The sequence below is a fragment of the Equus asinus genome, chromosome 29, assembly GCF_041296235.1.
Source record: "Equus asinus isolate D_3611 breed Donkey chromosome 29, EquAss-T2T_v2, whole genome shotgun sequence".
Classification (NCBI taxonomy): Eukaryota; Metazoa; Chordata; class Mammalia; order Perissodactyla; family Equidae; genus Equus; species Equus asinus.
Window position 1 is genome coordinate 30291555 of NC_091818.1, and position 17512 is coordinate 30309066.

The window sequence follows — 17512 nt, forward strand, 5'->3', positions numbered from 1 at the left end:
ACACAGTCTGACTTTAAGGCACTTACAAGCTCACAGGAGTTGCCTAAGCGCAAGAGGAGGAAGCCCTGCACTGAAAGCAAGTCTTTTCCAGGAGTTTTACTCAATTGCACCCTCAGTTGTGAAACAAGTGACATAAGTTGCAATTGAAGACAATAGCATCACATCAATAGCTGAAGTCAATAGCTGCATCACTGGGAAATCAGGGTACCAATGAGATCACATCTAGACATTAATGGGCCAGGCAGCATCTCAAGGAGAAGTCCAAAAGAGTAAAAGGTACACAAAGCACAGGACAAGAACGACTGATGAAACCTGGACACTGGAGAAGAGAAAACTTAGCAGACTGGGATGGGACGTGGGTGAGATGACAGAGTGACATGGATCTCTTCAAACATATGAAAAGCTTTCATGTAGATACAGTGATCTCAGAGAAGTCTCGCTTGGAGACACAATTTTGGGAGATGTCATCACACTAGTGACATTTTATATTATGAGAACAAAGAGAATGCTTGAAAAGCAATAAAAAGAGGAAATTGGAGGCATTGGGTAGAGCTCCTGGCCATGGCCAAATTCACTGGCATATAAGGGAGGACTGGGGAGGTGAGTCTACAAAGAAGATGGGGAAGAAGTTAAACAGTGGCAGCTTTTATTTCGATATAAGGAAATAAGGAAGACTAATAATTAACGAAACAAAAAGCAGTGAATTTCCCTTAATATCAGAGGCAGACTATCTATCCATATTGTGAGAAATAGTGTAGTAGATGACCTCTAAGGTGCCGTCCAGCTTTAGGATTCTGTGGTACCGTCACCACTGAATCCTACAAGTAAAGGGAGGAGTAGATTTTTAGGAGATGGAAATGGCATGCAGAAAACTTTTTTCAATAAGCTTATTACTCTGTCAATGAGGACTGGGAGGGAATGAGGGGGACAGAAGAAGCAAAGGGCAAGACACCAGTTGGTGAAGGTGTTCAGAGCCCCAAGTGTTAGTTAATAAAATGTTCTTCATGTTTCCTTGAACACAAACAACCAGGACAAATGGTCTGATGCTGGATTTGAATATATGAAAATTTGGGGAATCATGCCAGAAACTCAAGTGTATGGTGGCCCTGGAAATGAGTGAGGAAAACAGTCGTGGAGAACAAGGAGCTGATGCAAAAAAAGATGACAAAGGAAGAATTAATGGAATCTGGTGACTTATGGCATATGATGGGAAAGAAAAGCAAAAGGAAGTACACTCTTGCTGATTTACTGGTATGGAGGGGTACAGAAGAGAAAGTCTGCAGTGAAGGATGACAAAATTATTGCTACTGAGTGTTTAAGAAGATGACAGACCCACTGAGAGAAGCAGGAGTGTTCTGGATACAAGTAACTGTTAGGCATCAGTGTTTAGTTCATGGTAACTTGCCAATGACCTTCTCAGAGGCTCAGAAAAGAGCGAGCTCTCTTTCCTCTTGGTTAGCCAATCTGCACAGTGGTGCCCAGATGTTACTGGTCATGTGTGCTGCTGGGGCACAGTGAGGTGTGCAAGAAACCAGGATCTGGAGACACATACCTTGGGGTCCGTGTTGGCTCCATTGCTCACTGGCTGTGTGGACCTTTAACCTCTATGCCTCAATTTCCTCACTCGTCAAATAGGCACTATAGGTGTTCTGATATTTAAAGGTTAGAGAATTAACTAAACTAACACAGCAATGTGTGTACAACTATGCTTGGGTGGGTAGTAACTGTTCAAAAAACATGTGCTCTTATTTTCCTACAACTATGACTACAATCGCTATCACTAACCACTCCCTTAAACTAATCAACAGCAAAGTCTTGTTGACTATGTCAAGGATTTAAGCAAGGGGTGATGTAGTGCAAAATACTGGCGTCCTTCAAACGTGCCACCGCCCAGGATTCCTGACATGTCATGGTCTAAAGTGATTGTCCTCTGAAGGACCTGAGAGAATTCCTGGAACATGCCTGGGTCCATGGCAGTCTGGGAACCCCCACAAGTCCTCCAGAATTACCCTGCCCCAGGGTCCCCTCTCCATGGAGATCTGCTCCGGTTTCAGGCCAGCCTTGTCGCTCAAGGATTTCACACATTCACTGATATCCCAGGAAAGGATTTCTCTTATTTACTGGGATATACAATTTGGTGTGTATATAAATAGCTTTTCTTCATTCCTCAAGCCACCTCCCCAGTCTATTATGAATTATGACCGACATTCCTAAAAAGGAACGATCATTCTAAAGGAAAGAGGAAGTGTTTAACAAGAGTGAAGGAAAGAGCACTGGATTAAAGTTCAGACTTCACTGTTGATTTAATGTGTATGTCTTAAGCTCCCTGACATGGTCTCCTCCCTTATAAGATGGGAATTATAGCCACATGGTCAACTCCACGACACTGGTGTGCAGGCCAAGTGAGAAAATGAAACAAAAGCACTGTGTGTATGCAAAACGGAAGACATTCATGACATCACTCTGTTGGCCTCCATTCTTCTCAAAGAATAAGAGACAAATGAGATTCTTCAAACTCAAAGAGTATCACTTACAGCATCTAATTTTCTTCAGTTTTATCATCTCTTCCACTCGTTCTGAGAGTCATTCTGAGAATTAAACAAGACCATGTTTTAAATGGAAATACTAAATTCAGCCTGAGGTCGTAACTCATCGAGGCCTCACTATGTGCCAGGCACTATGCTGGGAACTTAACGCACATAATCTCAAGCGGGTTCTCAAGACAACACTCCAGTGAAGAAACTAGGTCGTCCCTGTTTTGCTTAGGGGAAAACTAAAATTCAAGCAATTTAAAGAACTCACACAAGGTCTCACAGTCAGTGTCGAAGCTGGGACGTGAACTCAGGTCTGTAGCTCTCAACTGTGTTGCCAGGGCACACCCTTTACTACCTGGGTGACTCACTTTCTCCTGGAGACCACCCCCATAGGACTCATGACGCCATTGTGGACCTACAGGGAGGTTCTCAAATAAACTCATCAACTATATATCTGACACTAAAAGAGTTGCATTTTTCTTGAAACACTTGGCATTCAAAGTCAGAAAGAATAAAAGAAAAATTGCACAAGAGAGAGGAAATAGCACAGAATCAGACAAATCTGGCCTCACAAATTCCAGCTCCACCAGTTTTTTTTTTTTACAAGCTTTATCACAGCTCGTAAGATTGACAAAGTGAATCGTGTCTTTCAGTTTCCATTTCTTCATCTATAAAACGAGAACATTAGCACCCACCTCACTGGATTGTTGTAAAGTTGAAATTTAATGGTACAGAATGTGTAAAGTTCTCAGAATAGCGCTCAGTAATGATTTCTCCTCTTCTATACCAGTAAGATAACGATATGATAGTGCTCATGAATGAGGCCATGAAGAAATAGTTTTAGTTTCACTGAAATTACTGATAACCTGTCCTATATCTAAAACCATTTAGAACACTGTGGCCAGCCACACCCCAAACAGAAATGAAAGACCCAAAGGGTATTTCCCAAAAGAAATGCCTAAAAGATATATTGGTGTGACAGCCCAAGATACCTTAGGACAAGGGAAGTACCTGGACCAGATGTACAAAAGGAAACATGTGCCCTGGGGAGTAGAAATGAAAGACTGCTCTCTTCCTTATTCTTGATTACCCCAGGAGATGGGGACCTCATCCTTCAAAGAGGCAGTTTAGGGTAGTGGTGGAAAGTACCAATTATGGAGTCAGATGGACACAGGTCCAAAGTCTGGCCCTTCCAGACTTTCATTAGTTAACTGACTGGGAAAGTTGCTTAGCCCCTGTAATCATCAGTTTCCTCTTAGAACTAATGATAAATTCATGAAAATACCTACTTCACAAGATGGTATAGAATGAAATGAAATTCATACATAAATCTCAGAGCACATAATAAGTGATCAGCAAAGAAGCAATTATAGCTTAATAACAATAAATATTAATAATAATAATAAGTGGCATGCAAAGGTTTGCTGCCTGAATGATATTCAGAACCTAGGGTCCTAGGGATTTGAGCCAACATTAAAACAAATCAAAGAGTGCCTTCCTGGGTTGGCATGGGCCAGCTTCCCATCGGTTTATGCCTGTGGTCATTTGGACCTCTCACCGTTCCCTCAAAACGTCCCAGCCCGGTCAGGAGTCTTGGACAGTCAAAGCAACGCCCAGGCAGTATGAGGGGTGGAGCACCCAGCTCAGCTCCAAAACCACCCCTTTGGTGATCCTGAGGCTTTGGGTCAAGGTTTAGAAAACCCCAAAACCTCACAAAACGTAGTGCCAACCAAATGGGTTATTTCCCAAAACCCCTCAAGAGCTCTGACTGTGGGAAACTAACAGTTCCCTGGTAAGGTTCACGGGGCCACATCCCGTACCAGTACCTACAGAGTGCTTCCTGAACGCCACACTTCAGCTCTCCCCTACTGCACCCTCCCAACAGTATTTCTAGCTACATCTATTTTTTTACATTTCTGTCCTCGCTTGTGTTAAAATTCCCAGCTCCTTCCTTTTCGAATGTGCTCTGGGTTGTTCGACTTTAAAATGAAAGCCCAGTGTAAAAGAAAATTTAACGCATCAAAGAAAACAAAGAAATCCCAGATGTGTAAGAATCAGACCAAAATAAATTAGCATCTGGGATTATTCGTTCTCAGTGCCTTTACATGGATCAACACAGTCACTAGGTAAACTGTTAGCCAAATCAACATTAAATCTTATTTAAAATATTTCTCTGTTATTATTGAAGTATTTCCACACCATATCAGGGTAACAGAACCAACATAGTAACCCACATAGTAAAGTTTTACTATGTTTTTACCAACACAGTAAAGTATTATTTTTTAAAATCTAAATAAAGGAATCAGTTGCTTAAAAATCTCGGTTGGATGATGGTCAAAGGATACACTTGACCTGAGAAACAATACAGTGCAAACATTGAAGAACAGCATTTTCAGTTTTGCACAAAAGTAAAATTCTATACTATAATCTTGCAATTACAATTCTGTAAATTAACTGTGATAACCTTAGGCAGTTTTGTGCATGGAGGAATTCGGTCCAACATTTGCTACTCAGGGTATGACAGACTCATGCTAACTCCAACCTAATGAACACATGTAATTTGTTATAATCAGTAGTAAAAATGACGCCATAAAAATATAGAAGATACCATGATATCAATACATCTATAGAAATGGTGTTGATTACTTCTCAATAATCTCGCGTTACGTACATTTGCACTGTTCTAATATCCTTCCACATAGTACATGAGAAAGTATCTCTGAAAGCATCACAGGGATTCCCTGCTAAAGAATTCTTTTACTTACCATCCTTTAATTTTTTGGTAAAGATGATGCTTCTTGTATAGGAGAACTTTGACAGGAATCCAAACCAATAGAGTGACTAAAGCCACGTAGGCAATCGAACAGGAAACGATCAGCCAATAATGAGTTCTCCAAGCTATGTTCGAGGTCCTTTGATAGGCAGTGGCAAACTGTTCCATAACCACGAGCGTGGGAACGGAGAAAGCAGCAAACTCTAGGAGCTCAAACACCAGGAGCTTGACTAGTTTTCCAGAAGCCATCCCGAGGAAGGACGAGCTGCTGAGGATCAAACGCTCCCCCTCGGATGGCGAGCAGCATATGGACCCAGATACTGACCTAGGATCAAGTTCCTTGTACTCGAATCACTAAGCAGTGACTTTTTATTCTTTTATTGACCCTCCTATGGTTCAGTGATCTTCCAACTTAACAACCGAGGCCTCTTAAAGAGACAGAGCAGTTGTGGAAGTGATCACTTAATGTGTTTGCACATCCGTAATTAAAATCAAACGAACTTCGGGATACACTTTGGAGCACTGGTAAAAGCAGGTCTTTTAATGTAGCTTTTATTGCTAAGTTGAGCACAAAAAAAAAAAATTATGTAATATTTAACACTTGTTAAACAGAACCGTTAGCATAACAAAGTTTTACAGTTGAAAGAGGAGGAACAGATGTAATCCACTCCCCTCTTTTTATTTCTAAGCAAATTCAGGAGAAGAGAGAGATCCAAACCCTGAGTCTTCATCTTAGAGAACTACCTCTCATTTTTCTTCAAAGTGCTTGAAAAGGGGTTTGGATTCACTTTGCCAACTTCCTAACCAGACTTCTTCCTGGTACTTGAAATATTTATTTGTTCTTGCACATTGATTGCTATGTAACTCAGATTAATGTTATTTTTATTTTACTGTTCAGGAGACTAACACGGTGATATTAGAAACCTGTTATCAAGATTAACACATTAGGAGCTATCTATATCTAGTCGAAAAGCATATCAAATATTTAAAAGACAATTGTCTCCATGGATATCCTTCTTTGAAAACCACTTTTTAAGCACCTGCGATGAGCACTTTGCTAGGTGATGGGGTGTGAAGATGAATGAGCGACAGAAGGTTCTTGCCTGAAAATGCTCACAGTGAACGGAGGAAACAAAACTATGAACAACAACCACCACAATAACTGAGGTCAGAAGCATAACCTAAGTGCTATGGTAACAGAGAGAGCTTCCTCTTTGGGTTGGGGGATGGGGAGGGAAAGGACGATGAGGACAGATGCGAGGTTGGGGTGTCAGTGACAGTTAAGGCAGAAAAGAGCAACAAGGAAGCTGGAATGGTTTAGGAGACCATGGTGTGGCACGGCAGGAAAGAGGGGAAGGTGATGTTGGAAAAATCAACTGGAGTCGGAACATAAATGCCCCGTGAAGGAGTGGGGGCGGGCAATGAGAAAGCAACATTTTTTGAACAGAGGAGTCACTCGGCCATTTGAAAGAAGAGTGAGTGCTGCCGTGGAGGAAGGACAGTAGCGTTAACCTGGAGGCAGGGAGGCCAGCTGGGAGCCACAGAGGAGCCTGAGCAGGAGGTGAGAGCCTTGGCTACAACAAGGGGAGCGGGAGTGATGAGGAGAGCACTGATCAACAGACACTGAGTCTCATCCCTGCGACACGCTTGCTTCTTTAGACGGCTGCCCCCGTGCCCGCTGCAGACGGATGCAAGCCCATCTCTCTCTAGGCTCCTCTCTCCCAAAGCCCTTTGCAGAAGGGGCCCTGTGGCTGCCTGGCTCTCAGACGCACCCATGATTCTCGCTGTGCCTCTGAGGATTCACGCCTCCTGTCCTCCCACCGCGGGATAACTAGTCAATTTTTGTCAATTTTCCCTGACAAAAATTTCTATTTAAAAGATACAAATTATATTCTTACCTCCTAACCCTCTGTCTTGAGTCATCAGCACTATGTTGTATTATCATTTCTTCTATGAATTTTGTGTATTAATAGGAATTGTGACCTGAGCATTTAAAGACAGTTGTTGAATAAAAATAGCCTGGCTCCCGGGAAAGCGTCTCTTGCCCATGTCAATAATTCCCTGTTAAATGCTCGATTTTTATTTCTACATATGGGAATTTAAAACTGACACTCGCTTCATATTTCTCACCTATAGTTTTCCTCTGGTTCCGAATCTCTCTTCACCTTTACCTGCAAAGACAACACTGAGAGCACTGTCATTCACGTGATGTGCCCTGCGGTTCTGGAATGTGTGATAACTAGCTGTGCTTTCTCTGAGCAGGAGGGAGGTTGTGATTCTCGCCCTCTGCCCACAGCAAGCCCAGCTCCTTGTGAAGGAAAGATGAATAGTGTCAACATTGTTCACTGAACACCTACAGTGTGCAGATCATAGTAGGGACACAGTTCTTACTGACTTCCACCCTGGTTGGGGAGATGACACAAACGCACAGGTGAGACCCAAGAACGTTCCTGGAAGGAGGTGGACAGGTTAGGGCTGTGAAGGGCCATTCTGCCCACAGTCCCCCAGCCCCCTTCTCCAGCCACATCTGTCTGGAAGAAAAGGCGCTGGGCCACGGAATGTCCAGCCACCTAGGTATGTCTTGGCATAACCTGAGGCAATCACTTTCTCACCGTTAGGAACTTGAACTAAGAAACATGGGGAGAATTTGATAAGTGCAGTTAAAAGAGGCTATGATTTTGAGTCAAGATGAGAGCAACCCAAACTGTATGTGCTAGAACCACCCCTGGCATGTTGTTAACACCCAGATTTGCTGGATGAATGAATGAATGAATGGAAGCCAAATGGTGGAGGAACAGAAGTGTCAGTAGAGTGAGGAGGCCAACCCAGAGAGTGAGAAGACTGGAACAGACCAAAGGGAGATGCAAGCACACCAAGAAAGACCAGTCCCTCGGTTGTCGAACTTTCCAGTTCACGTGTACTCTTACAAAACGGGGTCTTTGTTCTTTGCAACCAAAAGGGTTTGAGTATAAGACCAAGGAATATGTTTATGAGCAGGGGCCAAATATTATACAGAAACAATATGTAAAACCTCTGGATGATTTCAAGGAGAGGATTGAAAAGAATCACAGGAGAGTTGATCAGAGAAGACTTCTCGGAGGAGGTTCCTTTTGGCCTGTATTCATTTTTCTATTGACTCAAAGCAGTATCCGTATATTGCTACAGTAATCTTCTCTGTATCACATAATGACATTTTCTTTGAAAAACAGTTCTAACAATGTTCATGTCGTAGTGAGTTGAGGAGGGGGTGGGAGAGAGAAGCCAGTTGCAGATGCTGTGTACAACAATATGGATGGCACAGTTTCATTTTCGATTTAAAATATTGCAGGTGTAGATTTAAATGCAAATTAAAAATCCAGAAATATACTCATCAAACTATTAACAGTACTGTTCCCGGGGAATGGGTGAGGTGCAAGGGAGGGGATTTTCATTTTTTGTTGATTAGTATTTACAAGCATATTGTAAGCCTGTAATAGTTCACAAGCATATAAGTTAGAAAATAATTGGGGTCAGCCTGTTGGTGCAGTGGCTAAGTTCACATGTTCCACTTCGGCAGCCCAGCGTTCTCCGGTTTGGATCCCGGGTGTGGACCTACGCACTGCTTGTCAAGCCATGCTGTGGCAGGCGTCCCACATAGAAACTAAAGGAAGATGAGCACAGATGTTAGCTCAGGGCTAACCTTCCTCAAAAAAAAAAAAGAAAGTTAGAAAATAATTTTAGACTAACAAAAGTCAACTAAACAAAGCAATTCTAGCTTAATAAAAAGTCTGTCTGGGGGCCGGCCCCATGGCCGAGTGGTTAAGTTCGTGCTCTCTGCTTCGGTGGCCCAGGGTTTTGCCAGTTTGAATCCTGGATGTGGACATGGCGCCACTCATCTAGGCCATGCTGAGGCGGCATCCCACATGCCACAACTAGAGGGACCCACAACTAAAAATACACAACTATGTACAGGGGGGCTTTGGGGAGTAAAAGGAAAAATAAAATCTTTAAAAAAAAAAAAAGTTTGTGCTCTATTTTTTTAATCTTTCTTCCACCAATTTGTTTTCCCTCTTTTCTCAGCAGAAGCAAAATAATTCCACTTACCCTTTAATGGTAGTACCAAACAGCAGTGAAATAGCCAGTAGGCGAGCAGAGACAGGGGAAAGCCTTGGGTAGCTGTGTCTTGACTGGGCATTTGGGGTTGCATTTCATCACATTCTCCTGATCTCACAGGAGGATAGGAAAAAGTGCAGCCTTCATCTTTCTGCACCCAGATTAAGGGTTTTCTCCTCCACGAAACCCTTCCTTACTCTCCTTCTCCAAGCAGAAGTGGGCATTTTCTCCTTTGTGTCAAAACCCCTGTTGAACACCTTTACTGCAGCACTTCTGTCCCTACGTGGTTTGCACACTGGGTCCCCTACAAAACCTAAGCTCCTTGAAGGCAGAGAACATCTGCTTTCATCTTTGTCTCATCCTTTCTCAGCACAGTGCCCAGCACATAATAGGCCCTTCACACATATTTGTGGAAGAAATGAGGGAGCGGAGGAGGCATAAGAGAAGTGGTGGGCAGCAGGGGAAATGCACAAGGCTTTGATAATGGCTAACTCGTCTTTCATTCCAAGGTTATGTGTTCCCTCACACCGACCTTTCAGAAGGAGAAATCATGTACTACCTTTCCCAAAATAATCAGTTCACTCAGCCCACGAGCTTCGATTTCCTTGCTCAGTCGCCATTATAGCCACCGGGTCCCCTTCCTCCACAGCCCTGGCTCCTTAGAGGCTCTAAGTAAGAGAGAAAAGACAAAACCTCTTGGGGTCACAGAGTTTCCTAATCTCAGGATGCTTGTTAGGAAAAGACTATGGCCCTTTGCAAGCATTCAAAAAGACTTTATAGGTCCCAGCGTCACAATATCTTTCCCAACTTTTTCTAACCCATGAGCCCTCAAAAACATATAATCCGTAATGGATTCGAACCCTTAAGGAAGAAGGTTGGAGAGGATTGTCTGGTATTTGGCCCAAGGCATAGCCTTCAATTATTTCAGTCCTCAGCCCTTCTAAAGTGTCATTTGTCTAAATTTTCCATAACAGACTGGGAAGCAGGCGAGGTTCTTTCATGAGGGATAAAGCAACTAGCCAGCTTGGCAAAGAAAAAGAATGCCATTATGCCATGATGCCAACATTATGCTCCTGGGAGGAGATAATGCCAGACCCCTGACTTGGAGACGAAGACAAAGGGAGATGACAGAGGGTTTAAAATCACCTCCCTTCAGCTGGGGCCAGTTAACGCCAATCCTGCTCCTTTCCCTTCCAAGTCCCCTGACGAGTCTGAGGTGCAATTGCACTGCCAGTAACTGGAAGGACACAGAGGGGGACATTTTCAAACCACCTAAACTCTTTTCTTGGATTCATCCAAGACTGATTCGAAGAACTCTGCCCCTGAGTCTGCTCTTTACTGCTGGGTTTAACAACTTCCTGGTAGGAAACAGATTTGGTTTTCTGAAGTTGGGTCTGTGGTGGAAAGACTGAGTCTTGTGGTTAGAACTCACTTCCACGGAGGAGTGTTGATGCAGTGTTTTTTATTTTAGTAAGCAGAAGATATCATGCTGTCCAGGGTAACACCTGTTCTCCGCACTTCCAACTGTCATTTCCTTCCTGCAGGCAGGAAGTCAAAAACTGAAAGTCTCTTAAATTGTTAGTAAGATCATTCATAATCTCAAGGTTTGTTCATTGTTTTCAGTGTAGGGTCTGTGAAACAAAATGTACAAACTGCCAGGAATGTTCTGGCATATCCGTGCTTCGTTTCCTGTGATCCTGTCATGTTGATGTGCAAAAAGGCAGGAGCTGGTGCTGGTGAAACTGCTTTCGGGATCAAGCTGGATCTACGGAGAGCCTAGGGGAGGGGGAAAGCGTGTCCCTGATTTACTGATTATTTACAATTTCCAAAGAGTATTTCCAAAATACACTACTGATCCTCATAAGCAGGTGTCACCAAATAAATCACTCGAAGTGAATTTAGTAAGATTATGTTGCCATCTGCCATGTGCCCCTGTACCAGTGTTATGCTATTACAGTCCAGACTACACTAAGTATTTCTATTACAGGAAGAAGTATAATTTCATCTCTCTGGCTATTAAATAAGTAACTTCGCAAGAGCAAAGAAGATAGCATATTCACTTTTGTAACCCTTTTAATATCCAGTATTTACCTAGTGGCTCTATTCTTGAAACTAATAAAATATACAGAATGTCCTTACTTTTTTAAAATAATGATGCCTTCTTGTAATATGCTTTTTTATTATGATTGCCCAGATCTCAAAAAAAACAAAAGAAAAAAAGATTAATTAAGACCTCCCACACCACTATGTAACCATCACAGAATTTGTGTGTATAAGTGAGAGCTAAGATTTAGAAATAGAATAATACAGCAGGAAGTCATTTCATTCTTTACACAATTCTCAGATTTTATTTTTCAAGGGACCAAAATAATCTAGTTGGCCTTTCAGTATTCCAAAGTAACAAACTTAAGCAAAGAAATAAAATCTATGTAAATGTAGATGTAGCCCTAGTTAATTAGTTAATTAATTCATCCCAAAGTTCACATGAATTTTTCAACCTAAATTTCCCAAATCTTCACTGTTGAGGATTTGTAAGTTTGAAGCTCTCTAATTTTTCCTCACTTAAGATAAAATAGCTTGAAAACAATGCTAATAGACATGCCCATATCCTCACAAAGTACACAAAAATGACAAATATCCAGTTATTTTGGTTAACGTAGATATAATTTCCCGTTTGCCTGCATGCAGTGCTCCCTAGCTCCACTGGGTGGCGCAAGTTTACTGTTTTGCTTTAATCACAGTTTTTAAGAGGATTTTTTTTTTTAAGATTGGTTCAGAGCTAACATCTGTTGCCAATCGTCTTTTTTATTTTTATTTTTTCTTCTTCTCCCCAAAGCCCCCCAGTACATAGTTGTATATTCTAGTTGTATGTCTTTCTAGTTGTGGCATGTGGGATGCCACCTCAGCATGGCTTGATGAGTGGTGCCATGTTCCCACCCAGGATGCGAACCAGGGAAACCGTGGGCCACCGAAGCAGAGCACGTGAATGTAAGCTAAATGGATATTTTTTAAGTGGATATTTGTCCTCCTCAATATTCTTCAAACACTTCAGGCATGAAGGATTCACCCTGGTGTTGGCCATTGCTGCTCCGTCCCCGAGATCCATCCAAAAAGCCAACGGCCTCACTTTCTTTAGGTCTTTACATAGACGACACTTTCTCAGTGAGACTGCTTATCCAGATTTCAACACATCCCCCCTTTTCATCCTTCTATTCTTCTCCTTGCTTTATTTTTCTTCTTATTACTTAACAATGACATACTGTTTATTTGACTTATTTATTATATTAACTGTCTGCTCCCCCAACTAGAAGGCAAGTTTCTTTAGGGCAGGAATTTTTACCAGTTTTGATCTCTGTTATATACTCATACTACACTAGTCCTTTCCACACAGGGACAGCTCAATAAATATTTGTTGAATGACTGAGTGACTGAATGAATTTACAAATGCACTGGGTGGACTCTCCATGCTGGCTACTGTGCTAATGCTGGGGTACAAAGACGATCAAGGCATCACGCTGCCCTCACAGGCTTACCGTCTGGTTGAAGAGACAGACATATCCAGGAGTAATTTCAATAGAAGAGCAATGACAGATGTGTGCCCATTATGGGAACAAAAAGGAGAGACACGGTCAACCTAGAACCTCAAGTAAATTCTCCTGAACAAAATCAGGCTCATTCTCTAGCTCAAGAACTAGTCTAGCTAGAGAAATGCAATACTCTTTCAAAGATCTTAATGGAAAATACTTTTAAATTTGCTCCAAGGTGTGACATCAGCCAGATGATGGAATAGGAGGTCCCCAGCCCTAGTCCTTAAACAGAAACACCAATTTAGCAACAATCCATGGACAGTAATGCCTTCGTGAGAATTCCAGAACCCAGGAAAGATGTCACAGCTGGGAAGTAGAGTAGGAAAACTGAGAAAAATCACATCAAAAAGGATGGGAAGAGGGGGCCAGCCTGGTTACACAGTGGTTAAGTTTGCATGCTCCACCTAGGCGGCCCGGGGTTCACCAGTTTGGATCCTGGGAGCAGACATATGCACCACATGTCAAGCCATGCTGTGGCAGGCGTCCCAGATATAAAGTAGAGGAAGATGAGCACGGATATTAGCTCAGGGCCAGTCTTCCTCAGCAAAAAGAGGAGGATTGGCAGCAGATGTTAGCTCAGGGCTAATCTTCCTCAAAAAAAAAAAAAAAGGATAAGAATAGTTTCAGTTTGTCAACATTGCCCCCTCCCCCAAGCCGGCATAGCACAGCGCTGAGAAGGATCCCCTTGGCCCATGATTTTTTCAGTGGAGGAAAGGGAGACTGAGGCAGACATCCAACTTCCCTAGTGTTTTAGGGCACTGCTCAAGAGGTCCACTTTGTATTGCCTCATGCAGAAAACTGAGCAAACTGGCAAAGCTAGACCATCTGGGGACAATTAAGGACAAAAAAGGGTGAGGGGTTTCACAGTGCTTAGTGCACACACACTGCACACAGATCACAGAGATAGCCCTGCAGCTCCCGCCAACAACCCCACCTGAACACAGATGTCCACCAGCCAGCCCAACCCAACAACAGACCATACCAGCCGGTCCTGCCCAATTGTGAACCCCACAGGCTGTCAGGCCACAGACCCCAAGGGCCCTGGCAGTGGACCCTGCCTGCCTGTGGATGCCACCGGAATCCAGAATCCCAGGAGCCTAGGCCAGGCTAACTGATGAGGGTCTTTCCCTGCAGAGGTCAGCCTGTTGAGACTGTAAGAGATGACCACTTCTTGAAATGCACAGATGCCAATACAAGGATACAAAGATCCCAAAGAATCAGGAAAACGCAACACCACCAAAGGATACTAACAAAGTTCTCGTAAGTGACCCTAAAGTTATGGAGATTTACAAACTGCCTGACAACAAATTCAAAATAATCACCATCTTAAAGGAACTCAGTGGACATGAGAACACAGATAAACAACTAAAACAAATCAGGAAAACAACACATGAACAAAATGAGGAGGAACGTCAGCAAGATGGCAGCGTAGGAATTTCCAGTGCCCATCTTTTTGCAGAAATATCAATTTGAACAACTATCCACACATAAAAATATCTTCACAAAAGCTAAGGGTTCCAGTTGAGAGATTACAGCACTTGGGTGGAACACAGAAATAAGAAAAGAGGCATTGAAGAGGGTGGGAAAAATAACTTCAAAAATTATGCCCCCTGACCCTCCTTTAAACCCAGGCAGCCCAGCGCTGAAAGAGATACCCTCCTTGTGGGAGAAGAAGAGTGAGGTGAGCACCCAACATCACAGCAGACCGTAGCAGGCCTGCCCCAGCACCAGACCAATGCCCACAGCCCCGGGGTCCCAGTGGGATCCTGCAAACAAAGGCCTCAGCTCACCCCAGCACCTGCCAGCTCTCACAGCCCCAGGTGGCTCCTGTGGTACCAGGCTCCTGGCCCATCCCAGTGCTGCTGGCTCCCACAGAGCCAGGCACCAAACTGGCCACCACGAACGCAGGCTCCAGGTATGTTCCTGTGAATCCAGGCTCCCAGCCCTGTACCAGATCAGCCCTTATGGCCCCAGGTACTGGGCCCAGCCAAGGTGCCCAGCACCTGGTCAGCCCCATGAAACCAGGATCCAGGTCTGTCCAGACAGACCCAGATCCCAGGCTCCCAGACTTGAGAAACAGGCCTACCTCAATGAACCCAGGCTCCAGCCCCAAACCTGTGGACTCAGGCACCAACTGGTCCCCCTGAACCCAAGCACCAAGCCTGTCCATCTGCTGACCTAGACACTAGACCCACCAACCCAAGGACTCCAACAGCAAGACTGACCATAAACACCAACAGACAGCCCACCCAGAATGGCTGGACAGGCTGACTGGTGAAGGGCTTTCCCTGCTGAATCTAATCTGTAAATATTAGAAGAGGTGCCTAATTCCTCAAATGCACAGGAGCCAACACAAAGCCACAAGGATCCTTAATAATTATGAAAACATGACAAGCTCCAATGACTGATCCTAAAAAAATGGAGATCTATGAACTGTCTGACAAAGAATTCAGAATAATCCTCTTGAAGAAATCCAGTAAATTACAAGAAAACACAGACAACTAAATGACATCAGGAAAACAAAGCATGAACAATATTGAGAAGTTCAACAAAGAAATAGAAAGCATTTAAAAAATTCCTAGAGTTGAAAAATACAATGACTGAACCGAAGAATTCAATAGAGAACTTCCATAACAAACTCAACTACACAGAAGAAAGAATTCATGAACTAGAATATAGGTTATTTGAAATCCTTCAGTCATAGGAGCAAAAAAAGAAAAGAGGAATGAAAAAGAGTTAACAAGGCCCCCACAAACTAGGGGATAGCATTAAGAGAAACAATCTATGTATTATTAGAGTCTCAGAAGGAGAAGGAAGAGAGAAAGGAGCAGAAAGCTTATTAAAGAAAAAATGGCTGAGAACTCCTCAAATCCAGAGAGAAATTTGGACATCCGGGTTCATGAAGCTAATAGGTCACCCTAAGATTTCAATCCAAAAAGATCTTCCCCAAGACACATTATAATAATCTAAAATCAAAGACAAAGAGATAATTTTAAAAGCAGCAAGAAAAAAAAAGTCCTCACATACAAGAGAACCCACATAAGGCAATCAGCAGGTCTCTCAACAGAAACTTTGCCAGCCAAGAGAGTGGGGTGGTATATTCAAAGCATTGAAAGAAAAAAATTGCCAAACTAGAATACTTTACCCAATGACGATGTCTTTCAGAAATGAAGGAGAGATAAAAACTTTCCCCCAAAATCAAAACCTGAGGGAGTTCATCACCACCAGACCTGCCTTACAAGAAATACTGAAAGTAGTTATTCAAGTTTCCTTTATCAAGAAAAGGATGCTAATTAGTAACATGAAAATGTAAAAAATACTGGTAAAAATAAGTATATAGTCAAATTCTAGATGCTCTAATATTGTTATGGTGGTGTATTATTATTCACTTTGTTGTTAGTGGCATCAAGTTGATTCCAAATCCTAGCACCTTGTGTATGGCAAGGCAGAGCCCTGTTCAGTCTTTTTGCACCATCCTCTCACCTTCTGGCACTATGTCAGAGAATGCTCTGCTGCTATTCATAGCACTTTGGTGGCCAGCTTTTGTGGAAGTGGTGGCCAGGTCCTTCTCCTTAGTCTGTCTCAGTCTAGAAGCTCTGCTGAAACCTGTCCACCATGGGTGCCCCTGCTGGTATTTGAAATACCCATGGTAGAGGTTTCAGCATCACAGCAACTTGCAGCCGCCATAGTAAGACAATGACGGACAGGTGGTGTGCTTCCCTGTCCAGGAAATGAACTCAGGCTGCCGAAGCAAGACCATCAAATCTTAACCACTAGACCACCAGTTAATCACTTAGGCTAGTATAAAGGTTAAAGGGCAAGAGTATTAAAAATAACTATAGCTATAATAATTTGTTAATGTGTAAACTATATAAAAAGAGGCGAATTGTAACATCAAAAATATAAAATGGGAGGGAGTAAAAAGGTAGAATTTCTGTAAGTGAACAAAGGTAAGCTGTTGTCAGCTTAAAATAGCTTGTTATATCTTTAAGATGTTTTACACAAGCATCAAGATAACCACAAAACAAAATCCTACAGTAGCTACACAAAAGATAAAGAAGAGAGAATCAAATCATACCACTATGGAAAATCACCAATTCACAAAAATATATAGCAAGAGAAGAAGAAAGGAACAAGAGACCTACAAAACAGGAAGAAATCAATTAATAAGATGGCATTAATAAGTCCTTACTTGACATAATTAAATGTCAATGGCTTAATTTTCCAATCAAAAGGCATAGACTGGCTGAATAGACAAAAAACAAGACCCAACTATATGCTATCTATAAGAGACTCACTTTAGCTTTAAGAACACACATGGGTTCAAAGTAAAGGGACAGGAAAAGATATTCCATGCAAATAGAAACTAAAAGAGAGCAGGGGTAGCTATATTCATATCAAACAAAATAGACTTTAAGTCAAAAACTATAACAAGAGATAAAGAAGGTCACTGCATAATGATAAAGGTTTCACTCAACAAGAAAATATAACAATGGAAACTATATATGCACCTAACATCAAAACCA

At 42.5% G+C, this 17512-nt stretch overlaps 1 protein-coding gene across 2 annotated transcripts in view; it reads right to left on the bottom strand.

Moving 5' to 3' along the window:
* TMEM236 (transmembrane protein 236) overlaps positions 1-5671 on the bottom strand; it is a 35731-nt gene extending 30060 nt beyond the window's left edge. Inside the window, exon 1 of one of the 2 annotated variants that reach the window (XM_070500988.1) lies at positions 5300-5671. In XM_070500988.1, the coding sequence (XP_070357089.1) occupies positions 5300-5556 (257 nt within the window). In that variant the 5' untranslated portion in view covers positions 5557-5671. The remainder of the gene's footprint in view (positions 1-5299) is intronic. The other variant, XM_014846033.3, reaches the window with a different exon arrangement.
* Between the last annotated feature and the right edge of the window lie 11841 nt (positions 5672-17512).